We start from the raw sequence: 16,989 nt of genomic DNA, 5'->3' as shown, positions 1-16,989 counted from the left end.
TTTTCAAAACACAGTCAATACCAATCATAAAGCACAAAAGCAAATTTTCAACATATTTCTATATATAAATAAAATAAGTCTATGTATTACTGACATGAGATTATGTTGCAAAATGTTTCCATCTTCAACTGCCTTGTTTCTCTTTTTATTCTTACAATTATGCTCAAAATATTGATATTCTACCTGGTCCAATATTATATATTCTACATAAATTCATAAATATTTATTACCTTTCTTCGAAAAGATGATTTAGCATTTTACAGCCACTTTCAGCCACTTCAGGAGAATGCATATGCTTCTGCATTAACTCCAACACATTCAGATATATTCCTTTGGACAACAGGATCTTTCTAAAATTAACTACAAGATTTTTTAAATGTTATTTGAATAAATGAAAGGACATTGTCATAATCTTGCAATAAGACAAATACTATTAAAGATAATCAAAGTTCATCAGAATGTATATACAACTATATATTAATTTATATTTCACTGACAACTTAAATCGGAGAAGGCGATGGCACCCCACTCCAGTACTCTTGCCTGGAAAATCCCATGGATGGAGAAGCCTGGTAGGCTGCAGTCCATGGGGTTGCTAAGAGTTGGACACAACTGAGCAACTTCACTTTCACTTTTCACTTTCATGCATTGGAGAAGGAAATGGCAACCCACTCCAGTGTTCTTGCCTGGAGAATACCAGGGATGGCGGAGCCTGGTGGGCTGCCGTCCATGGGGTCACACAGAGTCGGACACGACTGAAGTGACTTAGCAGTAGCAGACAACTTAAATATCATTAATTTTTTTCTTTAAAATATATATTATTTCCAATGTTTTCCTATTTATTAACCATTTGAGGTTTTAGTGTGAAAGTTTCATTCACAGAGAAAACTAGGGGAATGTGATTACCATTCTGTGAAAAGAATATTTTTGAAGAAACACATTTTTACATAATGGCCTCCAACATAAGAATGAAAACTAAATTTCATTCTAATTATAAAACAACTTCACAAAATAACTGAACTGATGTAGAGCAGAGGCTCACTGGTGACCTGGGAATAAGTTATAGATGAGTGAAGATCCTATCAGCTCTTAAGGGATGGAGGAAGTAAGGCTGAAACCAGGTTGGGTTGCCCTCAGCCTTCTCCACTTACTCCAGTGGACCATGCAAACATTATCATTTCTATCTGTGCTATGATACACAAAGTTATGAAAAGCACTAATAAAAAATATATAAAACATAACTACATATTTTCACAAAATAATAACAAAGCTTAAGAAACACATAGATTGCTTTACAATTGACTTCACATTATGTGTGGGAAATGATTATGAAATAATTTTCCTCTTCATAATAAACTTTCTTCAGTAAATGCAAATCCAGTGTCTTGAAAGTTTCCATAATACCTTAAAGTTTCCATATAAATACCATTTATCTTGAAGCCTCCATATAAATATCAATTCCAACATTATAAACTATATTTTAATATTGAAGGTGGGAGGAATGAAACTGACAGAACTTTAAATACTATTTTTTAAAAAATTAGTTAATCTGAAATTGAGAATAAAAGAAAAGATCAGACAAAACTCATAAGTAGAAGTAATATATGTATTCTAAATTACTGACAAAATCTGAAAACTCATACTTTTTCAAAATCTAAAAAATCATCAAAATATGAAGTTGGTTATTCAAGTGTTGGTGAGGAAGTGGATAAAAGGTAATGAAAAATGGTACAGTTGCTATGGAAAACAGTATAGAGATTCCTTAAAAAACTAGGAACAGAACTACCACATGATCCAGATATCCCACTTCTGGATATTTATATTTAAAAAAACATGAAAATACCACTAATTTGAAAAGATATATGTACCCTTATGTTCTTCATAGTATTATTTATAATATCCAAGATACAGAAACAACCTAAGTGACCATTAGCCAATGAATGCATAAAGAAGGTATGACATACATATATGGTACAATACTACTCAGTCATGAAAAAAGATGAAACCTTGTCATTTGCACCAACGGATGGACCCTGATGGTATTATGCTAAATGAAATCAGTCAGATGATGAAAGATAAAGACTGTATGATTTCACTCACATGTAGAATATAAAAAACAAAATAAATGAACAAACCAATCAAAAACAGAGTGGCAGTTACCAGAGGGGAAAGGGATAGAGGTGGGTGAAGTGTGTAAAGGGGATGAACAGTATGGTGATAAATGGAAACTAAATTTTTGGTAGTGAGCACACTGCAGTGTGTACATAAGTAAAAATAAAATGCTGTACACATAAAACTTAGTATAAACAAATGCTAGTCCAATAAAAAAAGTTACTGATTTTTAATCAATCAATTAAAAAAAGAATAATTTGATTATTTTGCTCAGTCAAATCAAAAGCTTTAATAGCTCCTCCTAAAATGGCTAAATTCTAACTAAGGAAATAATTTACATCATAGAAGTTATTTTAGATCAGCAGTTCCCACACTTTAGAGTACACAAGAATTCTCTCAGGGACCTGTTAAAACAGATTGCTGAGTTTTAACTACACAGTTTATGACTCATTGGGTCTGTATGGGGCCCTAGAACTTACATTTTTAAAAAGTTCCCAAATGATGTTGCTGGTCCAGAGACCACACTTTAACAATCACTGTCTTGGACATGAACTGAATTTGAGATTTGAAAATTAAGAACAGAAATTTCCTCATACAGTACACCTTGGAGAAAAAATTACAGCATGGAGTCACTTTAGAGTTTATAGAACATTTTACACATCTCATTTACCAGCTCTCTACACAATACTCAGGACCTCTTCTACACCATTTTAGCAATAAATTATCTGTTATAAAAGACCAATAACAAAGAGCAACTTTCTTCAGGCCTTCACTTCAACAGTCACCTTGTTTCCTCACTGCCTAATCACAATTTCGTCACCTCTGAACACCAACATGCATACTCTTTCTTTGCTTCATATTTTTTTTTTTGGCTTCACATTCTTTGTAATACAGTCAAGGTTCACATATCATATATCGATTAGCCTTTTTACTTATCTTTCCCACTAGAGTAAAAGCTTCATGAGCCAGGGATTTCTATTTATCTGATGTAGCTCAGGTGTCTAAGGCTCAATGAATACTAATTTTATTAACTAATTAATTAAATGAATAAAATGTCACACAAGATCTTTGAACCTTGACCTGGGAACCACCATGACAAAACCCAGTTTTGCTGGCCACCAAACCAATTATTTTCCTAAACTATACCCAGCCCTTCCTATGCAATGTTCCCAAGTGTCTTTCAATGGAGACTGGTGAATGAGCTGCTTAAGTTCTTACTATTCTCATAAGGCAGAACTCCAAGGACTATTCAAAGGGATCCGAGGAAAGTTAACATGGCTGGGAACCAAGAACAAAGAAGTATGAAGTCAGAAAGACCAGATAATTGAATCTGAACAAAGAAATCAAGGTTAATTTCAAATGTAACCAATCCTGAGGCACCATAGTAAGAATCAACCCAGGGAGTGATCAAGATTGCACAGAAGATTCTTCTCAGGGAAGACCCTGAACTCACTTCCTCCCATGAGCACACCAAAATTATAACTACTTACAGTGCAACGATCTATGAAAATGATCTGAAAACTAGCAGAAAAGATATTCCACAAGTAAAGATATAAAGAAGGAACTACATGAGATGACAGGAAGGATGGGGAATGTGATATAGTGAACACCCACACTACCAGATAAGCAACCAATAAACAAGAGGATAATCAGAGAGGTTATTTATAGAAGTTCTCCCTATGAATCAAGGGGTCCAAGCACCTCATTAATCCCTCAAACCTGGAGGTGCTGGGCTTGAGCCCCTAGAACATCGGGCTTTAAAATCCAGCAGGGCTTGCACAATGAGAGAGCAAGAGGGCTACAGGAACCAAAGACTTCACTTTTAAAGAGCCCATGAAAAGTCTCATACACTTGGAAACCCAGCATGCAATAGGTTTAGAAGAGTCTGGATCAGACCCACTTGCTATCTTGGAGAGTCTCTCAGGGAGACAGAAGGCACTGGGACCCCCCTTGGGAGAGTCTCTCTCCAGAAGATGCTGCTGACAGCCATTTGAGGTAGCATATTTTACCACGAGGACATTGGTACTGGCAAGTGCCATTTTGGGGTTCTGCATCTATCCAATTAGCACTAAGAATCAGCTGTGCTTACCAGCAGGTAGGCACCAGAACTGAAAATCCCCAGGGCCCATAGTCAGCTGCCCTGGGACTCCCAGGCTCACAGCCAGCTACCCAGGGACCTTACACTACCAAGCAGCACGTTAACTCCAGCTCCAAAACCCTGTGTCTGCAGTAAACTGCCCCAAGACCTCCCAGACCTTAAGTCAGCCATGCCAAGACACAGCTCCACTTACCCGTGGGATGGAACCAGTTCCAGAAACCCCTAGTCTGTGCAGTCAGCCATACTACGACCCTGTCTTGAGCGCCAATGACCAGCAGCCTCTACACAAGGAGGTCTCAGCAGCTAACCCACCAGAAATGGGCCCCATCTACACAGCACCACAACATTCAATGGCCCACTCAGACCATGCAGAGGGCACCACTAGATCATACAGCTCTGTTAACCAGAAAGGAGTGTACTATAAGGACACTCCTCTAAGATTAGGAAACATAATCAAACTCAATCTACAAACAAAAACAAAGAATTATGCAAAATGAGGCAACACAGGAATATGCTCCAAATGAAGGAACAAGATAAAATCTCAGAAGAAGAATTAGCCAAATGGAGATAAGCAATCTATCAGACATCAGCTCAAGGTAATGATCATAAAGATCCTCAACAAACTCAGGAGAAGAATGATGAATATAGTGAGTTTATCAAAAAGCTAGAAAATATAAAGAAGAATAAAACAGAGTTGAAACAGGATACAAAAACCAAAATTAAAATTATATACAAATAATCAACAGTAGATTAAATGATATAGAGGAATAGATCAGTGAACTAGAAAACAGTGTGATGAAAATCACAACAAGCTGAACAAACAGAGGAAAAGAAATTTTAAAATATGAGAACTCCCAGACAACATCAAGCATACTAACATTTTCATATAGAGATCCAAAAAGGAAAAGAGAGAGAATGGTAGACAAATTATTTGAAGTGATAATAGCTGAAAAATTCCCTAAACTTGGAAAGGAATAGATATCCAGGTCCAAGAAGTACAAAGTCTCAAACAAGATCAATAAAGAGAGGTCCGTAAAAAGACAAATTGTAATTAAAATGACAAAACTTGAAGATTAAGAGAGAATATTAAAGCAAAAAAGAAGCAATAGTTATATACAAAGGTATTCCCATAAGTCTGTCAGCTGACTTTTCCATATTAAATTTTGCAGAATACCAGGGAATAGTGGGATCCATTCAAAATGCTGAAAGGAAAAAATAGTCTATCCAGTAAGGTTATCATTCATTTGAAGGAGGGATAAGAGTTTTACAGACAAGCAAAACCTAAAAAGAGTTCTGCACCACTAAACTAGCTATTAAAAAAATGTTGGAGAGACTTCTCTAAGTGGAAAAAAAGAAGCCCACAACCAGAAAACAAAATTTATGAAAGGAAAAGATCATTGGTAAAAGCAAATGAGAGTAGCAGATCACCCACTTAAAAAACTAGTAGGAATAGTAAAATTATCTATGTCTACCGTAAGTATACATAGAGATAAACAAAACAAAAAGATGCAAAATATGATGTAAAAAACATTAAATGAGACAGTAGCAAAATTTGACTCAGTTGTATTGAGGTGGATGAACCTAGAGCCTGTTTTACAGAGTGAAGTAAGTCAGAAAAGAGTAAAACAAATATATACTATCACATATATATGGAATCTATAAAAACATTATTGATGAACCTATCTGCAGAGCAGGAATAGAGATGGAGCTGTAGAGAACAAATTTGTGGACATGGAGAGGAAGGTGAAGGAACAAACTGAAAAAGTAGCATTGACATATATACACTGCTGCTGCTGCTAAGTCGCTTCAGTTGTGTCCGACTCTGTGCGACCCCACAGACGGCAGCCCACTAGGCTCCTCTGTCCCTGGGATTCTCCAGGCAAGAATACTGGAGTGGGTTGCCATTTCCTTCTCCAATGCCTTACTACGTGCAAAACAGATACCTAGTGGGAAGCTGCTATAAACACAGGGAGCTCAGCTTGGTGCTCTGTGACAACCTAGAGGGGTGGGATGGTAGGGGTGAGAGGAGGCTCAGGGAGGGGATATATGTAGGCTTATAGCTGACTCATGCTACAGCACAGCAGAAACCAGCACAACACTGTAAGAAATTATCCACCATTTAAAAATAAACAATAAATTACATCAAAACCATAGAAATATAAAGAATCGTAAGAGATCACTACAATTACATGACTATAAAATGGACAACCTAGAAGAAAAGGACAAATTCCTAGAAATATACAATCTCCCAAGACTGAAGCAGAAATAAATAGAAAATACAAACAGACTGATTGCCAGTAATGAAACTGAATCAGTAAACAAAAGAAAAAAAAAAAACTCTCAACAAACAAAAGTCCAGCACCAGAGAGCTTCACAGATGAATTCTACCAAACACTTAAAGAATAGTAAATGCCCCTACTTCTCAAACTATTCTAAAAGCTGAAGGGAAAGGAATGCTTGCAAACCCATTCTACAAGGTCAGCATCACCCTGACACAAAAACCAAAGATATCACACAGAAAAAAGAAAATTACAGGCCAATATCACTGATGAGCATAGATGCAGAAATCCTCAACAAAATATTAGCAAACTGAATTCAACAATACATTAAAGGAATCATACAACATGATTCATCCCAGGGATACAAAGATGGCTCAATATTCACATCTGTCAATGTGATATACCACACTACCAAACTGAAGAAGAAAAACAGCATATGATGATACCAAGAGGCAAAAACAAGTTTTGATAAAATTTAGTATCAATTTATGATAAAAACTCTGCACAAAATGAGTTTAGAGGGAGGATATCTCAACATAATAAAGCCCTTATATGAAAAACCTATAGCCAATACCATACTCAATCAGGAAAGCTGAAAACATTTCCTCTAAGATCAGGAAAAAGACAAGGATGCTCACTCACTTCATGTCTATTCAACACAGTATTAGAAGCACCAGCCACAAAAGACAGAAATACAGGGAATCAAAATGGGAGGGGACTGAAACTGTTTGCAGATGACATGATATGTATAAAGAAAATTCTAAAGATGCCACCAAAAATACTAGAACTAATAAATGAACTCAGTAAAGTTGCAGATGCAAAATTAATATACAGAAATATGCTATGTTTCTGTATACTAAGAATGAACAGTCAGAAAGGGAAATTAAGACAACAATTCCATATACAACTGTATTAGATAGAATAAATCTAACTAAGGATGTAAAAGACCTATACTCAAAAAACTATAGACACTGGTGAAAGAAAATGAAGATGACACAAACAAATGAAAAGCTATACTGTGTTCATGAATTGGAAGATTTAATACTGCTAAACCAACCAAATTATCCTAGGCAATCTACAGATTCAGTGCAATCGCTATCAAAACATCAATGGCATTTTTCACAGAACTAGAACAAACCATTCTAAAACTTGTATGAAAACACAAAATACCACAAATAGCCAAAATCTTGAAAAAGAACAAAACTGAGGGTAGCATGCACCCTGATTTCAAACTATACTACAAAGCTATAGGAATCAATACAATACGATACTGGCCAAAAAAAAAAACAGACACATAAATCAATGGAACAGTTTAGAAAGCCCAGAAAAGAAAACTTACATGTTCATTTAATCTCCAACAAAGTATGCAAAAATATACAATGGGGAAGACAGCTTATTCCATAAATGGTGTTAGGAAAACTGCACAACTACATACAAAAGAATCAAGCTAGATTTCTTTTCACATGATATACAAAAATAAACTCAAAACAGATTAAAGAATTAGATGAAAACCTGAAATCATAAAACTCCAAAAAGAAAAGAAGCAGAATGCTCTTTGACACTGATCTTAGCAATATTTTTCTTTCAATCTGTCTCCTCAGGCAAGGGAATGAAAAGTAAAAATGAATAAATGGGACAACATCAAACTAAAAACCTCTTTCCCAATAAAGGAAAACATCAACAAAATGAAATGACCACCTACTGAATGGAAGAAGATATGTGTAAATGATATATCTAATAAGGGGTTCATATTCAAAATATACAAAGAATTCATAAAATTCAAGATCAGAAAAACAACATAGTTAAACTGTGGGCAGAGGACCCTATAAACATTTTTCAAAGAAGACTTGGGGATGGCCAACACACACTAAAAGATGTTCAACATTACTAATCCTCAAGGAAATACAAATCTAAACCATAAAAATTTATCACCTCACAACTGTCAGAATGGCTGTAATCAAAAAAAAGCACAAATAACAAATGTTGGCAAGGATGTGCAGAAAAAGGAATCCTCATGAACGGTTGGTAGAAATCCAAATTGGTGCAAGCATTATGGAAAATAGTATGGACACAATTCAAAAAACAGAACTACTGTATGATCCAATGATTCCACTCCTGGATATTTACCGAAGAAAACAAAAACACTAATTCACAAATATATATGTCATACTAAGTGAAGTGAGCCAGACAAAAAAAAGACAGACATGATATTATTTATGTAAGGAATCTAAAAAAGTGAAACAAATGAACTTATTTTCAAAACAGAAACATACTCACAGACATAGAAAACAAACTTATGGTTACCAAAGGGTGGGGAAGGGATAAATCAGGAGTTGGGGTCTAAAATATACATACTACTATATATAAAATAGATAACCAACAAGGACCTACTATATAGCACAGGGAACTATGCTCAATATTTTATAATAACCTATAATGGAAGAGACTGTAAAAAAGAAAACATATATATATGTGTGTGTGTGTATGTGTGTGTGTATATATATATATATATATATATATATAAAACATATATATGTAAGTATAATTGAATCACTTTGCTGTATACCTGAAACTAACACATTATAACTCAAATATATTTCAATAAAAATTGTTTTAAAAAAGAAATAAGGTATACAGACCTATATGTTCATTGTAGCATTATTCACAGTAACCAAAATACATAAGCAACCTAAATGCTCATTGATAGATGCATAAATAAAGAAGATGTGAATATTACTGAGCCATGAAAAAAAATAAAATCTTGCCACTTGCTGCTGCCTGACAGACCTTATGTTAAGGTGAAAGGGAGTTATGCTAAGTGAAATAATTCAGACAGAGAAAAACACTGTATAATTTTACTTCTATGGGGAACCTAAAAAGCAAAAGAACTGAACAAACAAAACAGAAACATGCTCATAGTACAGTGAACAAACTGGTGGTTGCCAGAGCAGAGGATAGTGGGGGATAAGTGAAATAGGGGAAGGAACTTAAGAGGTACAGACTCCCCATTACAAAATAAAGAAGTCATAGGGATGAAAGTGCAGCATGGAAATATAATCTATAATAATGTACTATTTTTTGTATGATGATAGATGATAACTAGACTTATCATGATGACCATTTTGTAATGTACAGAAATATCAAAGCACTGTATTGTGAACCTAGAAATTATAGGGTGCTACAGGTCTGATGCTGGGAGGGATTGGGGGCAGGAGGAGAAGGGGACGACAGAGGATGAGATGGCTGGATGGCATCACCGACTCAATGGACGTGGGTCTGAGTGAACTCCAGGAGTTGGTGATGGACAGGGAGGCCTGGTGTGCTGCAATTCATGGGGTCGCAAAGACTCAGACACGACTGAGCAACTGAACTGAACTGAACAGGGCAATTATATTTCAAGACTAATAGAAAAAGAGATCATATTTGTGGTTACCAAAAGAAGGGGGTACTGAATGAAGGTGGTAAGGAGGTACAAACTCCCATCTATAAAACAGATACTAGGGCTGCAAAGTACAACATAATTAATATAAGTTATACTGTTGTATGTTATATATGAAAACTGTTAAGAGAGTAAATCCTAATCCTCATCACAAGTAAAACATTTTTTTGTTTTTCTTTCATTTTGCATCTATATGATATGATGGATCTTCACTAAACTTACTGGACTAATCATTTACTGAGGTAAGTAATTCAAATCATTGTGCTGTACACCTTAAACTTATTTTGTGATCCCATGGACTGTAGCCTACCAGGCTCCTCGGTCAATGGGATTTTCCAGGCATGAATACTCGAGTGGGTTGCCATTGCCTTCACCAGCGTACCTTCGCGACCCAGGGATCGAACCCGGGTCTCCCGCATTGTAGGCAGATGCTTTATTTTCTGAGCTACCAGGGATGACCTCATACAACACTTTACATCAATTAAATTACAATGAAAATTGAAGAAAAAAGAACAAAAAAAATTTTTAAGTAAAAACTGTACATCTTCTAAGTAAAATACCACTGTTCTGCATGAAGCACATGGAGCAGGACAAGCTTTCATCCGGGGACATATCAATGGTACCAGCTAATCAGAGCATGTGACGTCTACCTGGTCACTATAGGCTCTTTATGAACTGAACTACCAGTATAAAAAAAGGGATTAAGCTCACAGCTGATGCAATTGATCCATTTACCAAGAAGAGAGAGGTTGCTACTACACAGTGGCTACAGGAAGCCTGTCTGAGATCCAAAGTAATCTTGAGGAGCCTCTTGATACCTCCATCCGCAACAGTAAAAGTGAACTGAAAATTACAGCAACCAACACAGTACTATATATAAAATAGATAACCAACAAGAACCTTCTGTACAGCACAGGGAACTATACTCAATAATTTGTATAATATGTTGTATTTCTATCTCACCTATAATGGAAAATTATTTCAATTCCTAAAAGATGATGCTGTGAAAGTGCTGCACTCAATATGCCAGCAAATCTGGAAAACTCAGCAGTGGTCACAGGACTGGAAAAGGTCAGTTTTCATTCCAATCCCAAAGAAAGGCAATGCCAAAGAATGCTCTAACTACCACACAAATGCACTCATCTCACATGCTAGCAAAGTAATGCTCAAAATTCTCCAAGCCAGACTTCAGCTGTACATAACCTGTGAACTTCCAAACATTCAAGCTTGTTTTAGAAAAGGCAGAAGAACCAGAGATCAAAGTGCCAACATCCATTGGATCATCGAAAAAGCAAGAGAGTTCCAGAAAAACATCTATTTCTGCTTTATTGACTATGCCAAAGCCTTTGACTGTGTGGATCACCACAATCTGTGAAATATTCTTAAAGAGACGGGAATACCAGACCACCTGACCTGCCTCTTGAGAAACTTATATGCAGGTCAGGAAGCAACAGTTAGAACTGGACATGGAACAACAGACTGGTTCCAAATAGGAAAAGGAGTACATCAAGGCTGTATATTGTCACCCTGCTGAGTTAACTTATATGCAGAATACATCATGAGAAACTCTGGGCTGGATGAAGCACAAGCTGGAATCAAGATTGCTGGGAGAAATATCAATAACTTCAGATATGCAAATGACACCACCTTTATGGCAGAAACCAAAGAAGAACTAAGCCTCTTGATGAAAGTGAAAGAGGAGAGCAAAAAAGTTGGCTTAAAATTCAACATTCAGAAAACTAAGATCATGGCATCTAGTCCCATCATTTTTAATGGCAAATCGATGGGGAAGCAGTGGAAACAGTGAGAGACTTTATTTTTTTGAGCTCCAAACTCACTGCAGATTGTAACTGCAGCCATGAAATTAAAAGACACTTGCTCCTTGGAGGAAAAGATACGTCCAACCTAGACAGCATATTAAAAAGCAGAGACATTACTTTGCCAATTAACGTCCATCTAGTCAAGGTTATGGTTTTTCCAGTAGTCATGTATGGATCTGAGAGTTGGACTATAAAGAAAGGTGAGAAGAATTGATGTTTTGAACTGTAGTGTTGGAGAAGACTCTTGAGAGTCCCCTGGACTGCAAGGAGATCAAACCACAGCATCCTTAAGGAAATCAGTCATGAATATTCACTGGAAGGACTGATGTTGAAGCTGAAGCTCCAATACTTTGGCCACCTGATGTGAAGAACTGACTCATCTGAAAACACCATGATGCTGGGAAAGATTGAAGGTGAGAGGAGAAGGGGACGACAGAGGATGAGATGGTTGGATGGCATCACTGACTCAATAGATGTTAGTTTTTGTTAATTTTAGACCAGCTCAACTCCGGGAGCTGGTGATGGACAGGGAAGCCTGGCATGCTGTATTCCATGAGGTCGCAAACAGTCGGACACGACTGAGCAATTGAACTGAACTGATGCATGTATGTATGTATAAAAGGCTTTCCACATGTCAACAGTGGTAAAGAACCTGCCTGCCAACGCCGAATTCATAAGAGACATGGATTCAATCCCCAGGTCGGGAAGATCCCCTGGATGAGGATACGGCAACCCACTCCAGTATTTTTGCCTAGAGAATCCCATGGACAGAGGAGTCTGGCAGGCTACAATCCATTAGGTCAAAAAGAGTCAGACACGACTGATACGACTTATCACACAGCATATGTATGTCTAACTGTGCTATATACCTGAAACTAACACAACACTGCAAATCAACTAGACTTCAATAAAAACAAAAACAAAGAAAAAAAAGTACAGCAACCAGAAAAGGCAGTATGACTGAGGACTTTGACCTTTCATGGCTGAAGGTTCGGGTCACTCCAGAACCAGGAGCCATGCAAGTTCCAGTTGAGGGAAAGGGAAATATGGAATGAGGAGATGAAAACAGAAACTATAAATACTAACTTTATATATATACACACACCAGCTGTCACCTGGTGACCAATTACAGAAATGAGTACTGTAGTAGCTTTGGCTAGTCTCTCCATGACTGTTACATGTATGTGTCTATTTGTATAAAATAGTCCTTCTTTAAAAAAAAAAAGGCAGAAGTTTAAATCTCACAAAATCTTGGTTGTTTTGTTGACATATCAAATAGTCCCATGGAGTTAAGAACTACAGCACCAGCACAATGTGTTTTGTACTTGGTAAAGGTTTGTCTACTCTCTGCTGCTGCCGCTAAGTCGCTTCAGTCGTGTCCGACTCTCTGAGACCCCACAGATGGCAGCCCGCCAGGCTCTGCCATCCCTGGGATTCTCCAGGCAAGAACACTAGAGTGGGTTGCTATTTCCTTCTTCAATGCATGAAAGTGAAAAGTGAAAGTGAAGTCGCTCAGTCGTGTCTGACTCCTCGCGACCCCATGGACTGCAGCCTACCAGGCTCTTCCATCCATGGGATTTTCCAGGCAAGAGTACTGGAGTTGGTTGCCATTGCCTTCTCCGGCTGTCTCCTCTCTAAGGTGCCTCAACAAAAGCAGCAAAGTCCAGTGTTCATTTTCAAGAGTGAGACCCCCACACATACCCCCACAACCCAGGCCTCTGCACAGCAGAGGAAGGGAGACTCAAGAAGAGCAGCTCCCCTTTCTGCCACTTCCACTGACTCATTATCCTTTGAGAGCAACCCCGATCAATCTCTCAGGGCTTGGCCAGCCCAAGCCTTTTATGATGGCCTTTTCAGTGCCATCAGAGGTGAAGTGAGAAAGAATGAAAACAAAGAAGTGATTTTCCTCTTGATCTGACTTAAATAACCGTGTACGGAAACATGCATGAGGAGGCTTTTTTCACTCTACTCGGGTTCTCTACTAAAAGCTGATGCTAACACTGGTCTTTTTTTTCAAGCTTTCAGTGTTCTTCTGTATTTTTCTCCCTTCAAGAATATCCTTCAAGAGCTGCCAAGTCCTAATGCTTTTATGATTAGTTTTCTCCCAAGATTTTCTGGCCGTATTTCCTATTTATTAGGGCTGAGCCCTAATAAGAGCAGCCTGAGCCTCAATTCTAAACCTCAAGAGTTCTTCCAAAGGTATAACAGCTATTTTTCTCTCCTAAATAATGGAAAGCTGTAAGATTTACATGTAAAGGACTATTTTTTTAAATTTTTATAATGGACAATTTTAGAATATTTTATAATGGTGACTCTCTCTCTATCCACTGCATTCCTAAGAAAAAAACACAGGAACAGTGTATAAAAAAAACTGGGGCGGAAAAGTGACCATTTGGCTACTGTTACAAATATTCAAAACAAGACCACTGGACACAAGCTAAAAGTCCATCCATAAGAAACTGGAACATAAATGAGGACATAGGTATGCATTGGGAAACTACACAACCATCAAAAATGGTAATGTGGGAATTTATATTTAGCAACATAAAAAAAGAAATGTAAAATTTGGTTATAAAAGATTATAATAGCATCCCATTTCTCCAAAAAACATAAAATGTATTGTATATGTCATGTGTAAGTACATACACATAAATCCAGAAGAAAAGCATCAAAATGTTATTTTCTTCTTTCTCTTTTTACCTATTTGTCAATATATCTATATATCCGATATACATATATATTTACATATTTGAAGTTTTTATAATTATCGCTTTTATAATTTTAAAAATACCACAAAACATGTTTCATTATACTAAAAAATATGGTGTACCTCTTACCATTTTGTTCTAACAGAGTTGACAAAGCATTTGCAGATGCCTGGAAGACTTCTTTTGATGAAGAGTGCATCAGCATGGACAGCATCACTTCCCTGTGAGCTGGGAACCTTTCACAAATTCAATCACAACATTAATAGTAATCTCTTTAATAATTAACTCAAATATTCACTTACTGTTATCTAATCTAACAACCAATAAGGGCAGATAAACAGTATTTTATGCCACTTCTACTCACAGGAGAGCAGTGTTCTATTTACATTATATTCAAATACATAATAAAGTAGTGTTTCTGTTTCTTCAAAGTAGATAAGCAGTAGAAGGAGAAAGAAGACTCGGTAGATATATAAATAAGTGCTAAGAGTAAAAAGATTAAGTGAGAAAAAGGAGATGATATAAGCAAGAAAGGAAAAATTAAGAATCATAAAGAAGTAGAATGAAATTTTTTAATTTAGAGCATAAATATGTTTTAATGATGTATTTATTTTAACAATCTCCTGTGAGTTTTAAGGGATTAGTATCTATGAACTGAAATTTTTATAAATTGCAGAATGAACCAACCTTATCCTAACTTCTTTAAAAGATTGCTCAAAGCAGATTAGAAGGCTGGTTTAACACATATTTTTCAAAATTTACAGTTTCCATTCAAACTAGAAACATTTAAATAAATAGAATCTGTCATTAACTGCCTTCTAATTGGCAGTAGATCACTCTGGAAATGAGGGCTTCCCTAATAGCTCAGTTGGTAAAGAATCCACCTCCAATGCAGAAGACCCTGGTTCGATTCCTGGGTTCGGAAGACCCCCAGAGAAAGGATAGGCTACCCACTCCAGTATTCTTGGGTTTCCCTTGTGGATCAGCTGGTAAAGAATCTGCCCACAATGCGGGAGACCTGGGTTCGATCCCTGGGTTGGGAAGATTCCCTGGAGAAGGGAAAGGCTCCCCACTCCAGTATTCTGGCCTTGAGAATTCCATGGACTGTATAGTCCAGGGGGTCACAAAGAGTCAGACACGAATGAGAGACCTTCACTTCACGTCACTATGGAAACAGGCTGTCAGAATTTGAGGTGCAGATAATACTATTTAAATATCCAAGGTAAGGCATTCAAAATTTAAAATTGAGAGGCTATGCAGAGCCAACAGTACAAACAGAAGCAGTTGCTCATGGATATGAAACAAATCAGACATACAGAACTCCTGGTTACAATGTGCATCTTTGTCTGGTCTTATGATGTTTAAATGGAGCTCCATAGAAAGCATCCTCAAGAACTGACAGTTATACAAATAACCCTCTCAAGACAAGACAGGTTAACACCACCACATAAAGTGGGGAGTCACTAAAGGAGGCTTCTAACCATATCTAATTACTGATATTGACAACCTCCTGGCTAGTAACCACAATAGAAAAGGTCACAGGCGGCTCTGCAACTTCTGTCAGTTGAGAATAATTAGTACTTATAAATTATTAGCCAGAAAACTGAAAGGTTCTTTTTTGATGATTCATAACTTACTGAATGACTCTTGATTCTAAATTTCCCCATAATAACTCTCACACAAAGAGAGTTTTACTAAATATTGAAGACAACAGGCATCAAAATATTATATATCCACAAGTATTTTATGGCAACACTTAATATAAATACCTATACCAAAAATATTTCGAACAATAAAAATTTCAGTGAATTGATTAAAAATATGACTAAAATTTTCTATCATATAAAATCACAACTACTCACTGGCCATCTTCATCTCCGATCTTCTCGTGTAAACTGTTCTGATACATAAGGAGATTATTCAGGGCCCAACAGGCAGCCTCCTGGATTCGGAAAGGGAAAAAAGAAACCTGTCAAAAAATAAACTATTGAACAAAAAATTTTGAAGGACTATAAAATTTATGACAGTGTCTAACCTGCACATGCTTGTTCTTTCTATGCCAAGTTAATGCTTTGTAACAGGCTTCCAGCCAAAACAATTTATCTTCTTCATCATTGTCATTCTCCTGATTCTCATTCTTTTCCTCTAAGTCTTGATTTAAGAAAATGGTCTCAGCTTTGAAAAAATGTAAACATAAAACTTAAGTATACGTTCAAGTGACCAACTCTTAAGACCATTATTTTCAAACATCAACAGAGCACTGGTTAATTAAAAGACCTCTTTAATATATTACACACTTTATCATATTGCTATTCCATGTAGATAAATCAGATGAGGGAGAGGGTACCAAACAAAACTAATAGGCTAGAGGAAGATTAATTAAGAAAATGAACTGCTGATAATAAAGCTAAATCAAGGATGTATTCACTGATATCTGAATTGGGATATTTATCACAACTTTATTTTTTTTTCTCAGTTTCTTTTTTTCTTAATTTAATTTTTACTTTTTAACTTTACAATATTGTATTGGTTC

At 36.5% G+C, this 16,989-nt stretch overlaps 1 protein-coding gene across 6 annotated transcripts in view; it reads right to left on the bottom strand.

The window, feature by feature from the left end:
- LRRK2 (leucine rich repeat kinase 2) overlaps window positions 1–16,989 on the bottom strand; it is a 212,162-nt gene that overhangs the window by 171,074 nt on the left and 24,099 nt on the right. For 5 of the 6 annotated variants that reach the window (XM_025283992.3, XM_025283993.3, XM_025283994.3 and 2 more), the window contains 4 exons: window positions 16,492–16,631; window positions 16,319–16,398; window positions 14,586–14,692; window positions 231–360 (listed from right to left, as the gene is read on the bottom strand). In XM_025283992.3, coding sequence (XP_025139777.3) covers window positions 231–360; window positions 14,586–14,692; window positions 16,319–16,398; window positions 16,492–16,631 — 457 coding nt within the window. Of the gene's footprint in view, window positions 1–230; window positions 361–2,591; window positions 2,611–14,585; window positions 14,693–16,318; window positions 16,399–16,491; window positions 16,632–16,989 lie in introns of those variants that run through there. The other variant, XM_025283995.3, reaches the window with a different exon arrangement.

This window comes from Bubalus bubalis, chromosome 4, assembly GCF_019923935.1.
Source record: "Bubalus bubalis isolate 160015118507 breed Murrah chromosome 4, NDDB_SH_1, whole genome shotgun sequence".
NCBI lineage: Eukaryota > Metazoa > Chordata > Mammalia > Artiodactyla > Bovidae > Bubalus > Bubalus bubalis.
This window is presented reverse-complemented; position numbering and strand designations above follow the sequence as displayed.